The sequence below is a fragment of the Siniperca chuatsi genome, linkage group LG19 (genome assembly GCF_020085105.1).
Source record: "Siniperca chuatsi isolate FFG_IHB_CAS linkage group LG19, ASM2008510v1, whole genome shotgun sequence".
NCBI lineage: Eukaryota > Metazoa > Chordata > Actinopteri > Centrarchiformes > Sinipercidae > Siniperca > Siniperca chuatsi.
Window position 1 is genome coordinate 13,544,891 of NC_058060.1, and position 21,623 is coordinate 13,566,513.

Genomic DNA, 21,623 nt, shown 5'->3' on the forward strand with positions numbered 1-21,623 from the left:
TGAAGCCACATAAAAGGGTACAGAGGCACACAGCACTCTCCGCTGTGACTGGCTTGAAAATGATGTCTGCGAACTGCTGAAAAAAGCAGAGCTATGCTGAAATTGATAGGCTTACCGCCCCCTAATACTGCTCCCATATTTGGTGCACGTTAAAATAAATGGAAGAGCTGATTTTGCTAATGAACAAGCAGTCAAAGGTGAATGATTGAGGCAGCGCTCTAGATCATTCCCAGGGTGTATGTCGCTCCCTTAAAGTCAATTTGTTCAGTCCCGAGATGCCCTTCTTTGGCAAGGATATGGCTGGTTTTAGGGGCTGTTGGTTGTAAGTTGTGAGTGTATGAAGAGAATACAGAGCAGGCTTTCAGAGGAGAGGAGCATAGATGAATGTGAGTATTAAATTCACGAGGAGAGGAGAGCGAGCATGGAGGCCGAGTAAGGATAATTGTGTTTCCAACAACTTTAAAGTTTCAGAGTGGAGACAGCAAAGGAAGCGAGTAATAAGCAAGTGATGTATGTACAGATCAGGCAGCAACTCAGTGATACTCACAGGGCATTTTGTGATGCTCTGCTCCCATTGGCTCATTCTGACACTTTCCTCCAGGGTGGTGCATTTCTTTAACAACAGGTCCCAACCGCAGTATGGGTCCCTGGCCCCCACACACGCTCTGGAAGGACAAAGAGAATAAAGTTCATATTTAATGGATTTTTATTAACCTGTCATATGTGAATACAGATAGCTCTGCATTGTGACAGGACATGAAATCAAACAGCAGGTTTAGACATAAAAAAGAAAGGAGATTATGGAGAACGTTGGAAGATAAGGTGGTGGGGAGAAATGATGGATGAAAAAATTGGAAATGGGAGAGATAAGATGGTGGGTGAGAGGAAGGTAGGGGAGAAGAATGGGAAACAGCAAAAAAGAGATTTGGGGGAAAGCAGAGAGAAGTGTAGATGCTGAAAATTAACATAGAAGAGAGGGAGGAGAGAAGCTACTCAAGTGACAGAGAAGAGGAGAGAGATAAGAAAGGCAGGAGAAAAATGTTAATTTTGTTTATTTATGAATGTAGAGTATTGCAGTGCTTTACAATGCTTACATCGCATCAGCATCCTAAAATTATGTCTTAACACAATGTGCTGACTGATTTCTCAGGTAATCTTCAGCCAAGCACCAGGATTATAGTTTTGTGTCTGCATACACACACACATACATTTCTGACTTAAATAGCTTATCAGCCCAACAAATATTCACTGTGAGGATACTGTAGCAAAGATAGCTGGATCTGTCTCTGCCATATCTTCTTCAGGTGGTTTATTGAGTGCAATAAAAAGCCTGATGTTACTCTTTTCATGCAAATACGAGTCTACGGTGACAGCACAATGACATATCTCGGAGCCACAAGCATCAATGCAGCCTGACATGCCCCTAGTGAAATGTAACCAAAGTTGTCCGTGGGTTTCATAACAATGAACTGAGTGTAGACACAAACACAAATGCACTTACGCAAGGACACAAGATCATATGCATCCATCCATATGAAAATGCAGAAAGGCAAACACTCTGCGCTTGCTTGCACACACTCTAGCGCACACACAAGGTCGCTGACGTAGCGTCTGGGTGGCTAACAAAAAGCACTGGACTATTCGGACAAGGATATCAGGGGTGACGACAGCAGTACAAAATGAAAGGGAGACAGAACAAGCTATAATACCTGTCTTTCAGAGGGCCTTAAGGGCTTTGCAAATTGTACACCACCCATCTGTGAGCCACACGGCACACAGAGCCTTCTAATATTTCACAAAGGTAAACCTCAAAGAAATGTCAGTGATGAACCCAGTAACTCTCCCTGTACTGTAGCTGCTAGTCTGTGTGCATGGTTATATTTCCTTTATTGTTTTGTTTTTTCGGACTCTCTCACACTCTTAAAAAAAAAAGAAAAAGCTGTGAAAGAGGTGATGAAGTACCATAATGGCTGCAACATATATCACAGAGCCACAGCTGTAACATGAAGCCTTAACTCTTCTGTGTTTTCCAATAACAGCTCATTGTGCAAGAGATAAGGAATGCAGGTGTGATTCCTTTGCTGCGTGTGAACATGGATGGGATCCCAATCTTATGATGAGTCTTCACACCCCTTCACACCTCTGTCTCCGGGTTTTCTTCACCAATTTTTATGCCTTGACGGAGCGTCTTCCAGACAGACAGAAACTCAATACAGTATATCTGCTAAACACACACACACGCACAGCTGCAGCAGAACTGCGCGTGAGGCAGAAAACGCATGGTTGAATGACAACGAGAGGAAGACAGTGATACAGACAGACAGAGGGCAGCCGTGGGCACGTCCTATGGCTCAGACAAAAGCTGATTTACAGGGTTTTAAATCTCAGCAAAGGCCCCTGACCAACACCCAGGCCTGGCCCTCTCAGATAAAGAGCATCTTATGAAAGAGGGAGCTTTAAAACTTCGTTGTGTGCATATTTGCTTTTGACAGTTTCCATTGAGATTAATGGTTTGTGCATGTACTCACTCTCTGCTCTTGTGGTAGCTGCATCTCTTTAGTGGGATCTTGATGACCTGGTCTCTTACACCTACATAAAGCTCGCTGCGGCTGTGCAGGATCAGCAGGCTTCGGATCGGCTGCCTCTTCCTGAGAGGGAACAACTCGATCTCCTCCAATAGGCAGCTCCCCGTGGACTGATTGAGAGGGGAAAGCACTTTCCTGATAGTACCGTAATCTGGGAGAGAAAGAGAAGGGAAGAGAGGATTTGGTCACAAAGAGGAAGTTTGGTGTTTATCTGTACGAGAAAGGTAAAGTAATGGAGAGCAAAGGAGAGGAGGGGTATGAATAGCAGGGAATTTGAAGAGGGAAAAACAACAAAAAAATATATCCTGGATGAGCAAAACTGCACACAAGCCAATGTGAACTCAGCATGAACCACACGACAATTACTTCCTACCAGAGCGGCTCTGAAATAAGACTGGTGGTGGCTGGCATACCAAGCTTGGTTGTGCCATCAACATGCTGTGCTATAGATGCAACCAGGGAATTGGTAGGCCTATGGCACCTGAATACATTATTTCTGGCCTACTTTTCTTTGGGGGGATATTCCAGGGAAAAAAAACACTTTGTAGTTCTAAGAGAGAAGAGTGTGGAAATCCATGTCATTGTGAATATCTCCTGACCTTTATTTTATGTAAGGTAGGCCCCGTGAGATGAAGTCAGGGGCAGATTTTCTTTTGGGAGAGCTAAAACAAACATCATCTATTATACATGAAATCCCCTGGGTGAAGAAAAAGTAATTAGGTGCACAGTGATGCCAAAGGAAGAAGGGTGAATTGCTAATAGATAGTTTCAAAGTGAGGAATGTAAAAGTGCAGTATTGCCCCAAGCAGTGTTGGGCAGTAACACATTACTTAGTAACATGTTACAGTTATGTGAATACTATTTCAAGCAATGAGTAGTGTAAGGGTAAGGGATTACAATTTGAGATTCAGAAATTATATTACAGTCACATACTAATCCCAGTAACGATTCATTACGTCTTCAATATGGGGGTTGACTTATTCTTGTTCACCGGTAATTTGATGGAGGGTTGATATCAGTTTGGTCTCTGCGTGTTAGTGAATAGACTGGCCCGGGACGTACTAGCTTCGTGCAGGAACTGGAGGTGTGAGGAGGTAGCTAGCCACTAACAAAATAGGCTCCCGGTAACTCCAAAGTTGTCTTATTTACATGGTGTGTGCTCTTAGTTAGCTTGCGTTAGCCACTGGTAAGCTACATTCAGGAGTCACCTGGTTTTGTACACAATTGGATGGTGTGTGAGTCTCAAGGCTTCACTGTGAGGACGGGACTTCTGGAGAGCTGTGTGCTAACTGTAGCTAACGTTAAGCTAGCTGTTCATGCTTAGTAAATACCTCCCAAATGTAGTCTGGATGCTTGTTAAACCATATAGTAGTTTGTATCATGTTACTCAAATATAAGATAGTATTACATTATACTGTATATACAATATAATACTAATATAATAGATGTAATATATATCTCGTCTTCTATCATAGTATGCTACATATGTTACATTGGTATACTATACTTTACTGACTTGCTGCTACTAATCAAAGCACTATGTCACTTGCTTAGAGACGGCCCTGCACCACTGGTCGTGGGTATATTGCTTGTCTTGAAATTTTGACTTTGCTCTTGTATAGTTTTTATTTAATTTATATTATTTTTATTATTATTTTTTTTTTTTTACTTATTTATTCATTTCTTACTTTTTCTCTATTCATTTGTACCTACTTCTCTGTCTTTGTGCTGCTGAAACACCCAAATTTCGCCCCTGGGGAATCAATAAAGGCTTATCTTATCTTATAATGTCTCTTTTTCTAATTCTACACATGTTGAAATACTTTTGCTTTTGCTGTTGACTAATTACAAAAGTAATGCAATTCAATTAGTGATATATAATGAGTAAGTGATTACACAGTTGTCCAACACTGGCCCAGAGGTATTTTTTTTTTTCTCAAGGCATGTACCTTCCCTAACTCACAGCTCCACAACTGGTTCAAAAATTGGCACTTTGGTGAACCAGGAACTTTGAAAATCTTTTGCATTTAACTGAATTCTGTTCACATTAACTGCAAGAGAAATATGCTGCTGCAAGGCTGAAATTACTAAGGAGTAATGAATAACAAGAGAGGTAAAATCTGCTGCAAGCCACATGTTTGAATAAAAGAACCCTACACCTTGACATATTTGGACCCCCAGTTGGAGCTATCAGGTTTTTCACAACGGCCCCAATCAGCAGAGTGCATTTAAGCGTTAATAAGAGTATGTGATTAGGTACAATATGTGCGCTACCCAATGGCCTTGGCAGTGTTTCAGATGTTTTCATTAGCGTCTGGTTAGTGTCTGGGGAACTTGCAGTGTGGGCAGCTCTGGTCTGACGCTACATTGATCACAGCACCATGCAAACAATGAGAGGGGAGTTTTTGAGGGAGATGCCAAGCACAGAGCCAGTGAACTGGAACAGGTTGTGCGTGTGTGTGTGAGAGTGTGTGCTTGCATGTGTGATATCCTAAAATAACACTGACGCGACAACAGGAAGATCATGTTGACATTTCCCAGTGGGCCTATGGTACATTAGCACAGTGAAGTGGGTCACTACGTTCAAATTCTGTTCAATACACCCGTTCGTAATCCATATTGTCTGTTATATCATAATACAGAACAGACACCAAACGCTGGTGTGTATCAGGGGTCTTGCTGATACTGTTTTTTCAGCACTTTGCCAAGTCTAACACATATTGTCACACCAGTATGATCAAACAGTCTACTGATAAGCAGGCAGTGCCATGCTGTTCAGACAGGGAAAACGTGGAAGGGTTAAATCAGAGCTGTAGGTGTGTGTTATTAATTACCTGTCTGTCTTCTTTTGACACATGGCTGTTGGCTGTTTCAAGGTGTCTCTGATCTCCTAGTGAGGGATTGCATGGGAGTGATATGTGGTGCGATGTGTGTGTGTTCTGTCAGTACATATGGAGGACATATAGGGGTAAAGAATGATCAAACTTGTTTCAGAAGACTAAGCTTTAATGTCTCCTCAGTATTACAGATCTATTGGTTTCAATATTCTTCCTGCAGGCCTTTTTTTCTCACAACTTTCTTTTAAACTTGGTTTAATATTTTAGGCATTCTTCTAAACACTCATGACAATATGAGCATCAATTAAAGCTTAAGTTTGGAAAGTTAGGTTAGGTATTATTTATTAAGAGTTTAACACTCCTAAAACTGTGCTACTCTGCTTCTCCAAGACTGTGTAGGTGTTGGCAACATACACAAACAACCCCACGACTGTCATCACATTTTGAATCCAATATTAGCTAGCTAAATCCTGATTGGCGCATGGAAGCATCAGCTTTTCCCACCCAGCCCCACCACATTAAACCCGACAAAAATACAGAAATCTCTCCTGTGAATTGACCAAAAAAGAAAATGATGTGTTTATGTGAGACCCCATCACTCATATTAAGAAGGTGATTGAGAACATATGTTTCATTAGGGTCATTAAGAAATCACAAAATCATAGCAGACACATGTAAGCACCCACAAAATATGCCAATGAATAAAAAAAGAGACAGTAAAATGTCCAGTATGCAGAGACAAATACTGTACATGTATGAAAACAGAACAAAACATGCACAGAACAACTCTCAAAAGTCAAACACACAGTGCCAAGAACCTACCAGTAGCCAAGTATATGATGTGAAACAGCATGTCTTTCCCCTGCACCACATCCACCGCCACGTGAGTGAAGCGCACATTGTCCTCCATGAAGTAGGGCACAGGAACCACGGGTTGGACCACCTCATGCATCAGCAAAAACTTCTGAGCATCCTGCAGGTTTCTTTCAGTCAGGTTCACATAGGAGCCAGAGTCAATGGTGCCGCACTGTTGAGGTGGGGAAGACAGAAAGGAAAAGTTTGACTGACTACATTAATAAAAGCCAAGCTCATCAGGATAGCAAGTTACGTTAATAAGCAAGTTTTTTGTCCAGAAGTACCGCCAGAGATGGGAAAAGAGAGGGATTGAATGATTAAATGAACAAGGCTTTAAAGTTGATTGCCGCCTCATTGTGATGGTTTACTATCCTCACAACCTTAAGGCTTTGTAGTCAATATACCACAGGTGATGGAAGAAGAGTGAATGAATGTTCGACTGAGCAAGTCGTTATCTCTTTTATTAAATTCTTCCTCATATGCATATATATTGCTGGTGAGTTTTATTGGTACCCAAATATTAATGTTTCTGATTATTAATTTTTTTACCTAAAAAATAAGCTAATATCTTAAAATGGTTTCATCTTCAGAGCTTCATTATTTTTATTAATATTATTACAGATAAAAATGTATTCTCTAAATGCTGCATTATCATGCAAACAAAGGCCTCCCCCAAAAATAAAGTATCACATTGACTTGTACCCAAAATGTTAGGACCTGCTTAGAAAACAGTCCAGTTGCAATAACAGAAGCATCTCACATACATAGGCACAGATTAATTTGGTTTCATCAGGCATTGTTGACTCTAAGTTCTCATTCTGTGTCCCAGAGGAGTTTTCCTACCGAAGCAGAGTCAGAGCCACAGCACTTGGTTATAATATGAAATATATAATATGTAAGATATTTCCCAGAGTTCATTTATTAAAAGGAGTTCAATAAAGTGAAGTAAAGTGTTTCCAAATGGGAGTTAAAAGAGGGAAATATTAAGGAGTCAAAAGTATAGCTTATATTTTGGAGGTTGCAAAAGTGTATATGTGTTTTTAACAATAAAATGTGTTAATTTCTTAAGTTTTAATGACATTATTTTAACTATATTTCTTTTTTTCTGGGAAAAATAATAAATGATTTCTGGCATTTGTAAATATTGCTTTCCAAGCTGAAAGAGGTTCCAACCAGCACTGTATCAGAATCAGAATCAGAAATACTTTATTGATCCCCGAGGGGAAACTCTTTTGCTATAGAATATTATACACTGCTATCAGAGGCAGGCTGTATTATCATGACCCATTGTATCACTAATAGCATACTAAAAACTAACTGCAAGGAATATGCAGTATATCTTTTTGTAGCATGTTGTCACTGTCCAGTGAAAACCATGTAAATTTGGTGATTTAGAGTTTTTAAAAAATAAACTGTGAAGGATTAAGTGTGTGTTTAATGTATCTCCTACTTCTTAGACTAAAGAAACCATTCAAAACCCACTGGATTACCTGAAAAGTGAGCTGTCACAAAGCTGAAAACAGGGCAGTTTTTCTTGAAAATGATGATTGGAGGTACATGGTTTTCACAGGACAGTGACAATTCTCATGCTATTTAATGTAGTGCCTTTTTTCCACCAAGCAGAGCGGGCCAAGGCGAGGCATGAAGCTAGTCCAGCTGAGGCAGAGCTGGATGAGTAAAGCTAACCGTGCATGTCCTTTTCAGTAAAACAGGTCCCAGACTGGGGTCAGGATTGTGGATTGAGCAGCACACACAGAGCATCAAAAACAAACACACTCACCCAAATAACTGGTACTGTTTTTGTTTTGAACATAGTATCAGATGCACTGCAGAGATTTACTCCAGGTTAACCGCACACAGCCTTGTTGTACTTAGCTGAGACTGGACCTTGGGTGGCAATTAGTTCTTGCTGACTAGCTACAGTAGCAACAGCACGGACACTTTATACAGATCAATCCCTGGCCTTCCCTGGGATGACAGATGAGAATCATGGTGGGCTTCCCCGGGATGGGCAACGGATCAGTGCCCTCGCCACATCAGGAGATGGGAATTAAAGCCCTGAAGGACAAAGAAATGCAACACTGTGTGTACGTGCTTGTGTGCCTTGAATGTGTGTGTGGTGTGGGCTATATAATAACATATGTCTTAGGTTTCCTTTTGTGCTTTGTCCTTGCATTGCGTGCATGTGTGTGAATCCCACAGTGTCTCAGTGTCTGAGTGACTGTATTAGTGCCACAGCAAGACAAAGTTAGGCGCTGACCAGTGAGGGTCTATGACATCTGCGAATGAACAGAGAGATGGATGTGGTGATTTCCTCAGTAAAGTCAAGGTGAGAGACAGAACCGTCATTTGGCTGAGGGCCCATCCAACACTCAGCTGTCCCGCTCATCATCAGCGTGCTGTGCTCTGCCAGGATGATAAGTGCCACTAAGAAATATGGTTGTATTACAGCTTGTTTTTGCCAAATGGGCTTTTGTTTAAAATGTGTCCCACATTATTTAAAATGTCAGCATCCCGGTAAGATCTGATTATAATATTTTGTCAGTTTTGGCTCCAAATGATCATACATAATGTCGAAAGGAAAGTGCAGAAAACTGACACCTCTTTTTGTTGCACTTGAAATCTCTAAGATAACAAAACTTTCCATCAGGATTTGGCTCAGAGCCTAACTTAACATATTTTCCTACATATGGAGCTTAATAATGAATGCGTTTTTAAAGTAAGCAATTACAGTGTGGCAGAAAACCTATACAACATAGACACGATATGAGCTCCTAACGCCCAACGAACATGACTCATAGCCTGAATAAACCCAGCAGGATCAATCCGTGTAGTTCAAATAAATGGGGGGATTTTCTCTGCAGACAGACAGGGAATTAAGCTCTCAATCAATGACCAGTGTGCGTGTTGAGTGGTGAGTTCACGGTCCTAATTATCTCTATTTGGCAGCAATCTACACCCCTCTATTTTTGTGGGCGTATTTGTGTACAGTAGATACATACGTGGCCAGTGGCTTTTATTGGTGCTGGTCTCCTGTAGGTGTATGTTTGTGCATGTACATGTGTGTAGGCGGGTGTGTACAAAGGGCTGGGGGGAAAAAGTGTGCAGGCCATAAATCCTGCACTCGTAAATCTAATCCTCCACCATTGACAAATGCTTGATGAAGATGTCACTGAAACCTAGATAAAGTGTGCATCGGTCCAGCGGTGAGGAGCAGCTATTGTGCCTGAGCTTAAGTGGAGGGACGCGGATGGAGAGGAAGAACTGATCCTGGTTTATCCTTCAGGAACACAGCCTTATAAAATTATCATCACCTCTCTGTGATGTACCTTCAGTATGCTGAACAGGATAAATCTGTGCTCAGCACTGACCAAAATGGTTTTCTTGAAGGTAAGTGAATTTCAGACATATAGATATATGAACGCATGACAGCAGTGAGATGCTTTCTATGTTACAGATTCATGTGTATGTGTTTTTCTTAGTAAACTGTCACAGCTAGCACTTTTTCTGCATGAGCATTTCATCCACATTTTTCTGCATGAGCATGCCATTATAGATAATGTGTGTGTAACTTTTTGATAGCAGGCATTGCAAATGCTCATGCATCTGCTGGCTTGACGGAAACATGATCGAGGGCCCCGTGATGGAAAACATGTGTGGAAGTGAGGCGTGTTTCACTCATTGGCAGCCAGATCTCAGAGGGAATTCAATCCCTCATGGAGAGCTGCGTGGATTAACTCCCTCACTATCTGCTAAGTCCCTGCTACAACTGAGAGCCACTCCTGCTAATAAAACATTCCCTCTGTGTCATCAGTATATAGCAGCGCCTTAAAATCAGGATAAGATGCCCCGGCACTGCTCGGTTTGCCCCTCTGGGTTTTAGGACGGAATATAAACATAAAGTGCCACTTGTGCAAAACAAGGACAGTTTATTAGAAAGGGACTACAGTTCACAGAACAAGGCTATGAAACATCTTAAAGGAATGACTGTGCCATTGTAAAAATCACTGGATTTTATAATGAGTGGTCGTAATGTCTGTGTGGATGAGTAGAGAGAGGGATGATTGAAAGAGAGAGGAAATTAATGAGAGTGAAGAACTTGCTGGGACTCTGAGGCAGGCTCATCAGGGTGAACACATTTATTTATCAGGACACACACATACACACCACATGCATAAATTTCCTTAGGCACGCACACAGCCACACATATTGTTTGGCTGATTTGGCAGTGTGTTGGGTCTATAATACCTCAAGCATGCACAAATGACCATTAAGGATTAGTTCTGAACTTTAACTAACACATCATGAACTGCCTTAGTGAACATGTTTTTAGCTATGCTAGCAGTGATAGTTATGTCAATGTTGGTGTGTTGGTCAGTCCAAGATTTTGGTCCAGACTGAAATATCTCATGATGTTTTGTACTGACATTCCTGGATTCATGGAGGATGAATCTGATTGACTTTATTGATCCCCTGACTTTTTCCTCTCTTGCCGTCATCATGTTAAAATTTCTGTTTTGGTTGGACATTCCCATCAGCCTCAGCTGTACTTTGTATTCAGTGCTAATTAGCAAATGTTAGCATGCTAAAACTCTAAACTAAGATGGTGAACACGGCAAACATGCTAACATCAGCATGTTGTAATTTTGAGCATTTTAGCATGTTTACATTAGCATTTTGCTCAAAGCACTGCACCACCTCACATAGCTGCTAGCATGTCTGTAGACTCTTTGTCTTTGTTTCTGTGCTATTCAAATCCCCCAAAATATGTACAGTTTTGTTACCTGAAAGTCTGGGATGGGGTTGGGGTAGGGCAGCCACGCTGACCGTGAGTTCTCCTAATACTTGAAGGGCCCGTTGAAAACCTGTGATATGGCACTGAGATTGAAGGCACACACCGCAGATGCAGCAATGCTGTTTCTGAATGTCAGGAACAGAAAAAAAAGGGAAGAGAGACCCAACAAAGGGGGATGAGAGGATGGAGGGGATGATGGATGAGAGAGGGAGAATCAGGGGGAAGTGTTGGAAGAAAGACATTTTGAAAAGGAAACTGTAGCACTAGCAGAAAACTCTTGTTCTGCTAACAACTTTTGTTGGTAATTGTAAAGTTGACCATTGTATGGTTGTATTGCTCTCAGCCAACAATACAAATCAAACACCAGACAGACAGACGCAGACGCCGGCGTAAGAGATCGTCATTATTGGATTATAAATCCAGCAATAGGACACAATTAAGATGTTCGGCTTGTCTGATTAACTGTAAAGATCTCGGGCCTGAAATACAGCTTTGACTTTTTAAACTGTCAGTTTCAACAAGTACCGGTCTCCTTCCTCCGAAGAGAAAGTAAAGAATGAGAGTATTAACTCTCAACTCAAACTGTGAGACTTGGGCGATGTGAATTATAATCCAATGCGGCTGTTCATTAAACTCTGTGCCTGCAGGGGGAAATGTTTCCAATACCCTTCAAAAGACTTCTTTTTCAGCAATGTGAAGGCATTGACCATAAAGAATAGATTACTCAGCTTTTAATAATGGTCTGTGCATGCGTGTGTGCGTGCATGTGTGTGTGTTTGTGAGAATGAGAAAGTAAAAAAAAAAAAAGATGGAGACAAAAAGAGGAAGGAAAGGGTGTTTAGAAAATAAAAAATAATAGTTTTCATCCATGGATGCATCCCATATCTTATGTCCCCCATTGGCACAATACAGTGTATACTTTTAATAAGTGATGATAAGCTTCTTTCATGGGATTTAAATGTACAATGTTACTGGAAAAAGTGATCCTGTTTGTAGCTGGTTTAAGTGTTTATGGGAGGATTTTATGATTTATGATGCACTTGGCCATGTAAACAGCATTGTCAAATATCACTCATTTTATATACTCAGTGTGCATGGTACAAAAAGGTCACATGCCAAGTTAATACAGATACAGTCGAAGTGTGTTTGTTTACACAAATGACAATGTGATGCCAAAAACACTGAATAATACATGAAGCTATTCTGTGGGTGCATTAAAAACAACAAAGAATAAAAGGAAAATCTGATGAAATTTGTTGGTATTTTTCATCTGATATCAACATGCTATGAGCTGGATCTCACTTTGATTCATCCTTCACAACACAAATTGTACAGACTATCAAATATACAGCACCAATGGAACTGGGGTGATTGTGGGAAATAACTTTAAAAATTTGAACTTGAAAATTGACTTAATCTGATTATTTACAAAGGCTGGATTTCTTTCAAAGAAGTTGTATGCAAATTACAATACAAAATAGAAAATAATAAGGACTTAGGGAAATCAGAACATTTTTGAAAAATGTGCAAATAAATCACTCATGGTGCAAAAGAAAAGCAATTTGTCAACAAATAAATTTTATAAATGCAAAATTGAAATGCGTTTGTTGAGCTTGTATGTAAACAGGTAAACATGTTAGAATGAAATAATGAAAAATCTTAAACTAGATTCTTATCATACTTTAACAATAGGACTAACTAGGTCTACACTGCAATACAAGAACAACGCTGTTTCTTTATTCGCATGTCGTCTACGTGGATCATCAACTAGTGGACTCTTTTTCGATATGCATATCATGTATGTAGCCATCGAGTGCATATTTAAGACACCTTTTACAGGGTTCTTGTTTTAAAAAGTCAGCTAAAACTCAACTGGAGACCGAGCGGTTTCAATCAACTCATGGAGCTAACGTTATCTTAATTTGCTAGCTAGCTACAGCTGATAAAATAGGTACCGTTGTCATAGGCAAAATCGCCGGTCGCTCGAAGTTCCTTTTCCTAGAATCAAGGAGCAATTGTTTCAAAAAACACTAAGAACATTTTCCATCATTATTATCATAAACTTCATATGTGTCCTGTGAGAACAGAAAGCTTGACAGGTGTAGCAACAGTAACTAAGGGGGTCTGGGTTTAGCTAACGGTCAATTCTGTTGGAACAATGCATTTTGTAAGTACAGTATGAAGGAAGTAAGGTATTTGTTGTCATTGCACTTTTGTAAAATCTCATGTTACTCACACATTGGTAGTGAAAATGCCATAGAGTAGCTCCAGCTCAGGCAGGTAAAATGTTCCCTGCAGTTCGTTGTAGTTGAAGGGGATTTCGCCTGGTCGGGAGCAGTTCAGCCTGGCCTTCATGAAGGTGGTCCATGTGTCCTCCAGAAGGAAACGGCCGCCGATGTCATTTTTACAGACACGCCCTGCGCGGGAAAATACTGTCCGGCCACAGTCGTGCTCCACCGCGTTTTCCCGGAAGAAGAAGTAGGTGAAGTTGCCGATATCATATGAGGAGACGAAGTTTGGCTCTGTCAAAGGAGAGGTAACAAGATACATGAGGAAAATGAGTTTGAGAAAGGAGACAGAAAGAAAAATTGAAAAGAGCTAAGAGAAAGATGAAGTGCAGAGAGATGAAGAAGAAATACTGAAAGAACAATATTTAAGGCTGTGGGAGTAAGAGCGAGTGGGAGAGCGAATGGGTATGTGTTATGACTGATTGACTTGCAGTGTGTGTGAGTGTGAGGCCCACACAACAGCAGGTGATCAGGATTAATAACTATAGGCCTTGTTATTAATGGCGTTGTGCTGTAATAAGAAAACTCATTTTTCACTCCCCAAACCGAAAGGTTAGGATGAGAAATGACCAAAACAGGTGTAGCGTAATAGCTCTCACCCTATCTGAAACACGCGACCTCGACGACACTGTCACAGCTAAGGTGTTCATCTTTATGTATGACATTATTTGAACTAAACTGCACACTTTATTCTTGCTGACAGTGATTTAATTCTCGTTTAAATGAAAGTGTTCCCCCCTCCTCATTTCAAACCTCTTCTCCTCTGCACCTTTGGAGGGCAGGGCAGGGGGAGACAGAGGAGAAAAATCAATTCGCCATAAAATTAGTTATTACACCTTTTCCCAGAAGGTTGCTGTAAAGCGATGTATGTGGTGGCTTTTAATTTATTTTTTCAATTTAGCTTAAATGTGAATCAGATAAGAGTCACTTGCTGACAAGATACTGATTGACCTGCTCCTCTGTAGGCTGGACATCTTAAGCTGTCTGAAGTTCTCCAATCTATACTGAAGAGGTTTGTGCTTGAAGTGGGTCTGAGCTTTCAGGGAAAAAGACACTGATTTCCGAAGAATTCAAAATTCTGTGCCTCCTCAATGAAAGGTTGAGATATATATAAAGATTTTGTAGTTGCTTACTAACTAATAATTGTTTTTACTCATAAAAGGCAACAGAACAATTACGAAGAGGATTATCTGTCTCAGCATTACTCAGGTGGTGATTTGAGTGGGAATACAGTCCTTCAACCAAGAGAGACATATTCCAACTCCCATGTTAGATAAGTATCTGCCATGCTTAAGTTTTCTTGGGCAAAACACTAAATCCCCACCAGCTGCAGTGCTGATGTTCAATAGCTGTGACGGGGAAAAGCAAAAAGACTTGTCTCTATCTGGACCCTAAACTTTGGCAGCCCCCTACCGTTCAGCCACTTGGAGTTGTACTGGGCAGTGCGCAGCGGTGGAAGGCCGCCCAGGCTGCGGTAGATGGCGGGATCTCGCCCAGAGAAGTCCATGGCCGTGGCAGCGTACAGCTCCCCGTTAGAAGTGATGAGGGCAGTGGAGTTGTGGAGGGGGTTGTAAGGACATCGAGCCATCCCGCTGATCTGATCATGGATCTCTGTCAGATTTGTCAGCTGCAATATAGAAAAAGAAGAGGATGATGTAGGGGACGAAAGTGGAAGCTTTATAGTGGAAAGAGGAAAAATAGGCATTGACAGGACGTGGACGTTGCCCAGACACTACTTAGAGAAATTAATTTTGATTATTTGTAACAGGAGTATCCATTGAGTTAAGAAACTATACAATGCAATAAGATGCAATATACTTGGGAATAAGATGCATTTTCTTCTTATTTCTAAATAATGGATCATTGTAAAAACCTGCATAAAAATATAGGACAGAGTATCAAAGTGCAACATTAAAATGCAAACCCGAGAAGCCTGGCAATGTTTTGTTTGTTCCTGCCAATATGCAAATGATGCAGACTAAAAAAAATGCTTCATCTCTGTTTTGTTTGGTTTACATCTACTCAAAGATATATATGCGCAAAATCTTCAGGAGCAGGAAACATAATCAGAGAACGTATTAAAGATCATTAGCAGCATAAAATGCACAAACAGAGCAGCTGCCTCAAGTCCAATGTTAAGAAACCACCTGTTAAGAAAGCAATACAATTTAGGCTTCTTAAGTAAAGTTACTCTTGGCTGCAGTGTTTCCTTGTTTCCAGTGTTTCTGATGTCTCTACACAACCAGCTGTTTGTCTGGTTATAACATTATATTACCACATCTTTGAGAAGCTTCTCTGAGTTCAAAAGAGGCTTGATATGTAGTCTTTCCTCACACTCTGCCTTTGAATATGAGGCCCAATCCGACTCCCCGCTTTTTAAAAATACTTTACAGCATGACCCTGGCTTAGCCCTGACACACTGCACTGGTTCCTAGTTAAAAAAAATACAAGCCATAGCTCAGTGACTCAGCCTTGAATACCAAAAAGGAGTAATGCATTTTTTAAATCCAATATGTAATTATATTTTATGGTGTAAAAGTAAACACAGTATATGGGGATTAGCTCATGGTTTGTGCTTCCATCCAAGTTCATCTAAGTTCTGAGGGCAAATGCAAAGTAAAACGATTGCACTAATCTCAGGTTTTGAAATCCACAAATGATAATTAAAATGATTCTATTTGCAATTACTTTTCCATCAATCAGGGTTCCACAGGGTTTTTGACTCCTCACTGGTTGCAGAGAACCTCCAGTGACAGCACACGTCTCAAAAGATTCACAGCTCAATCTCTCCTCTCTCCTCACGCATTTTCACGGACTGAATAATCTGTGGACAGCTCTTCCCCACAGTAGGCCAGACTCTATTCAGCGCATGTGTTGGGGAAACAGGCGACTTCTTTTGCCAATTTCCTGGAGCCGGTCGATTTGGATCAAGGGTTCTGTTAACTCCTGCCACCTCTGCTTCACCCAAACCACAACAAAACAGACAAGCCCTGTCTGAGCTCTGAGATGAAAGCCTGGTATTGACGGGACACATTCTGTGGGCCGGAATAGCCGCTTTTAGGTCAATTGAGTCATTTACAAAAACAAGAGGAGGAGTGATAAATAGATAGATTCCAGTGCATCCGTTACATTTTGATGAAGTGGAGTGAAAGTTGTCTCTATAGTGCACCAAGCAGCTGTGCAAGTAGGACACTGAAGTGACTTTGAATGCCTCTGATAGATACTTTTTAGAAAGAGACAGCACACAGTTTATCTAGCAGCTATCTGTAATGTGAGTGTAAACCGAATGAAAGAGTTGTCACAATAAATTCTGGTGTTCCTTTAAAGCTCACTAATTAACATGTTACATCCTGGAGTCTTGTCAACATGAGGTTGCCAGATAACAAGCGGAGACTCCAGGAAGTCACCAATGGGCAAGAAATAGTCCGGAGACTTGTTGGGGAGACTAAATATTGTTACCTCTGGACAGAGCCAGGCTGTTTCCCCCGTTTCCAGTCTTTATGCTAAACCAAGCTAATCAGCTGCAGCTTCATAATAAGTGTACAGACATGAAAGTAGTATCAATCTTTTCATCTTACTCTTGGCTAACAGGCTGAAGAAAGTGAATAAGCAAATTTCCCAAAATGTCAAACTTTTCCATACCTTATATTTGTGTTTTTATATCTCCCTTTAATATCACCACAGCCACGACTAGATAACGGTTGTAAAATAACAACAGCCTAATACAGTCTCTAATCCAGATGATGTTGTTAATAGGAATAGTTTCTTTAGTCACAGTAGAAAGAATAGAAATCCTTATGGAGTTTTCCATTTAAATATTATTGGACTAATACATTAGGAAATTTTACTTAGATTTTATCCTAAAACCATTTTTAAGTATAGGAATCTGTGATGACTACAGTTTTTTAAAGTCTTTGTTACATGTATTTTAATATTGTCCTTATTCTGACTTATTATTGACATTACAAGTTTCATTTACAGAATATTCAACTTTATCTTGTGTTTGGAGACTTTTGCTCCTGCTTTTACTGCTTTTTCTACAACACGGTCGAAAAAAGCAAAAAGAAATTTAGTGAATGAATTTGGTATTTGAACTGGCAAAATACTAAATCCACAAGTCCAAATACATAAATTCAGTACTCTGTAATGAAACCAAAGAGTACACTGACACAATATTCTTCAAATGATAAGAAAGCTGTTAAATTATTGAAATGTGCTCTTTTTTTTATGTGTTTATGTAAAGACATTGCCCTGGCTTCTATTCTTGTTAAAAATAAGGTGCCTCCCAAAAAACTTATCTCATCGCCATGACCACTCTAATTATCAACATCATCATCGTCATCATCATCAGGGGCAGCATGGCTAAAAGTCAGAGAAATTTACAGCTGTTTAATCTATAACCTCTAAGCACTTATTAAACTAATAGAATATTCTGCTCCTTCTCTGTTCATCCATCACAGCTGATAGTAAATCTGTCTGAGTGTGATTCCACTGCTGTTGCTGTGCCCAACCAGTGTTTCACATTAACGCACGTTCAGTGGGTAAATATGACAGCGCCTGATGAAATACTGCTATAATAATGTCATGACATTTCAACTATATGTATTTTCACAGCGGTAAACAGTCATTATGAGCCCGTGACCTTTCGATGCAGCACTTTTGGACAAAAACAAATGTCATCATAATAGTAAACTCCTGCCCCCTCCTCCTCTGAAATCCCACAGAAGGAGATGCAGATATTTGATATGTTCTAAGGTAAGCACAATGCTCTGACATTTTAAATGTTGGTCTATACTTAACTTCTGTGGGCACTTGTCACAACAATAGTATTTTAAAAAGTTTCTTAGCTGACACTCCAGTTATTGAGAAACATGGTTATTAGCACTGTGCGCTTTTAAAATAAAAATGAAAGGGTAGACACAAGTTACAATGCACAAAAAAAATCTTGTGTTGCCCTCACTTTCCCAAGAGCCTGCTGGCACACAATAGCAACTCAAACTGAAAAGTCTGACTAAACATCGCTTTAAAACACGGGATTAAGAGCTAGAAGAAATTTGTCGAAGCATGAGAGAGGAGTGAAAACATCACGCCGTGCCAGAATTCAATATAGAAGAAGAAAAGACAACATGATTTGATACAAAGAATAGAAGCTAAACAAAATGACTCATGAAAAAGGGCAAAGCGGCACAGATAAGACAAGGATGTGTTTACTGGTAGGGCAACGGCTTGATTATTGGGAGTAATGAGCTTAAGGCAATATTTTGATTGCGACGTTTAACAAGTTTGAGGTAACACCACTTCTTAAATAAGCGAGCTTAATAAGATTCATCTTATAATTGGTCTACATCCCTGACTGCACAACAAAGGAGGTGAGAACAGCCACAAGAGCTCATCAATAAATCCTGTGATATCAAAATCACGACTCAATCACAGCTTGATTAAATGTGTTGATCAACCTTGAGCTTTCCTTCTGACATTGTCACTTCAATCAATAACATTCAATCTTCATATTTATTATTATTATTAGGCTTACCCAGCTTGAAATATCACAGTTTTTCAAGGATAATGAATTATTAAGATGTGTTACTGGGGTAATAGGTGTTATTTTTTAGATTTTTATTTAGCACTGAGAAACAAATGTGACATATATTACAGAAAAGAAAAAAAAAAACTACGCCTGCTGTCAACTTCCATCCTGCACTGCAACATGGATGGGAGACTCTTGAGGGACTGTTACAACCTGTAAGGTGAGGGTTACGAAATGCACTTGCCTATCGTTAGGGTTACTGAAATATATTTTGTGACATAAAAAAACCCCAACATAGTTAAACCCACAGCCAGTGTGGTTAATATAAGATAACATTGAAATAATAGCTTGCTTAGCTGACAGCAAACATGCTAGCAGATTAACTTGCTAGCGGTAGTGCTAGCTCGCCTTTGGTTTGTATGGTTAGTGTTAGGGTCCCTAAAGTGTCTCCCCAACATTAATATACAAAATGACTTGCTGACTTTACTTGGATCAGACAAGGGAGTTTACATGGTACTTTATGTAGAAACAGAAGCCTTAATTGGGTTAACAATAATTAGCATTCTTGAACGTAGTCAAACAAAAGTAGCCTGGTAGAAACAAACAGAAAAAGGAGGCTACAAAGAGAAACTCTGGTGTTGTTCATACCGTTCGGTTGGTGCAGATGGGGGTGAAGGCGTTGGTTCCACAGGTAAACAGCCTGTTCCCATTCACCAGCAGCACCCTGATGTAGTTCTGGCACTCCTCCTGTGGAAACACAACAGCAAACACACATATCACAGTTAGCAGTTAGCAGTGCCATTATCTATCCATTGACAAGCAGCAGCATTAGGCAGAGGGACAAAATTACACTTTATGCCAATAAATGAGACAAACATCTGCAACCGCGGGAGGGATACTTTAAAACGTGGCCAAGCTTGACAGAGTCAAATCAAGGCTAATGCCCACACGGCTTAGCCATGTCACATCTTAATTCAACAGGGACCAGATTTGGAGAGGGATCTGAATGAGGTGAAAAACAGATAAATGCAGCAGGCATGGGAGAGGACCATTCAGGATAAATTTAGAATATTGCCTTGGCTTTGTTGACTAGTCAAAAAGTGAAATGAAAGTGTAGCCTCTTATGCTTCATTCAAGAATGTTTCTTTTTAGCCTGCTCTCTACATTAATCAATTCAAACCACTTTTCTCTAAATTATGCTGAAGTACACGCTCACCACTCTTTTCTTGGCTCGCTCCTCCTCTGAGGTTTTGGCTTGGGTTTCTAGCAAACCACTCAGCATTTGGTTAAAAGCACACGGCAAATAAAGCGAGACAGGCAAAGTGAATGATTGAATGAATGATTGATTGCCGCTGAATGTCCTGAACTCTCAACATTGCCGTCAGGCCTTCATGCAGCTTTGCTGGGGATTTCCATCAACAAAACTCATAGCAAATGGCAACAGCAGTCAGTATTCATGTCAGAGAGCAGCATTTGTTTTTGTCCTAGGACAAAGTAATAAACTCATACAGTCCCCTCCATCTGAAAGGGGCCACGGCTGAGTTGGTGAGGGCCCCTCGTAGAAATTTAAAACCTTGTAAATCTGCTATTGTCTGAGCCACTTGAGGTGCCCAGGGCGACCCTCCCTCACCCTCACCCCCCTCTCAAGGGTCTGATTTAGGAGTGGAGGGCACTGTAGGAGAGATGAAGGGAGGAAGGAGGGGAAGGGCTTTTATTTCCCTCTATCAAGATAGAGGTTGACTCGTAAAACAACTCATTTCCTGGTGCTAAGCACAGCCTAAGTATGTGTGTGTGCGTGCAGTAACACTTGTTATGTATGCCTATATATCTGTGCTGTTTGTACAGCTCGTTGTGTACTGTATGCTTGTGTATATGTGTGCGCATGGGTGCAGGAGTGGGGGTGGGTTGTGAGGGGTCCGTATAATTCAATTCTTCTCTGCAGTTTGTTTCTACGGTAAATAATGCCATATTTAATATTTGCCCAGCCTCACAGTCTTGACTTGTTTATGAAAACTTCCTGACAAATGTTCCACGTCTGTACTGTAATACAGAAGCTGTTATGCTTGGCTCTCGCATTATAAAACAAAACAGAGGCAGCAATCAAGTCCTGTCAAGTCAATTTAACTCTCCTTTCTTCTCCTGGTTGAAATAAATCAAATACACAAGAGAAGAGCGGACGCATGCAAGAAAAAAAAATACAATCACTTGTAAATTCACTCAAAGCACAAGCACGGTATCTGTGTAATAGCTTAAGCGATGGTATATTGCTGTGCGCTGAGCTAGGTAATAAACCATTGAAAGCCCTGTCAACTGCAGGAGAATGAAGTCTTTTAATGCTATTCTTAGTGTACATCACAGGAGCTGATCCTCAGAAAGGAACAGTGAGCAAAACAATTTGACTCTCTCAGACAGCAGTGACTCTCAAGGACTGAGGTAGCTTTGGTCTGTAATTCACAACAGCTATCTTGTGGTGGCCAGCCCGTGCATGCCTATTATGGGCCCCTAACCACCTTTCACAGGAGGATAAATACACAGCGGTGCACACATACACAGGGATCAGGGCTGGGCAGTTCACCTACAAGTCAAGTTCAGCTCTAAAGCAGCTGTTTTGGTAAACAAGTATGGCAGCTAACCACATACATACACTTCTGTACAAAAAGAAACTACAAAAGCAATAAGAACTCCTTTTATATAAGGTCTGTAAATAAGAGTTAAGCTGTGGTTGGGGAAGCTTTT

The 21,623-nt window shown here is 40.5% G+C and overlaps 1 protein-coding gene across 1 annotated transcript in view; it reads right to left on the reverse strand.

Moving 5' to 3' along the window:
* sema5a (sema domain, seven thrombospondin repeats (type 1 and type 1-like), transmembrane domain (TM) and short cytoplasmic domain, (semaphorin) 5A) overlaps positions 1–21,623 on the reverse strand; it is a 117,088-nt gene that overhangs the window by 42,028 nt on the left and 53,437 nt on the right. The window contains 7 exon segments of the mRNA XM_044177004.1: positions 548–665; positions 2,529–2,736; positions 6,245–6,449; positions 11,062–11,197; positions 13,309–13,594; positions 14,774–14,987; positions 19,536–19,634. Coding sequence (XP_044032939.1) covers positions 548–665; positions 2,529–2,736; positions 6,245–6,449; positions 11,062–11,197; positions 13,309–13,594; positions 14,774–14,987; positions 19,536–19,634 — 1,266 coding nt within the window.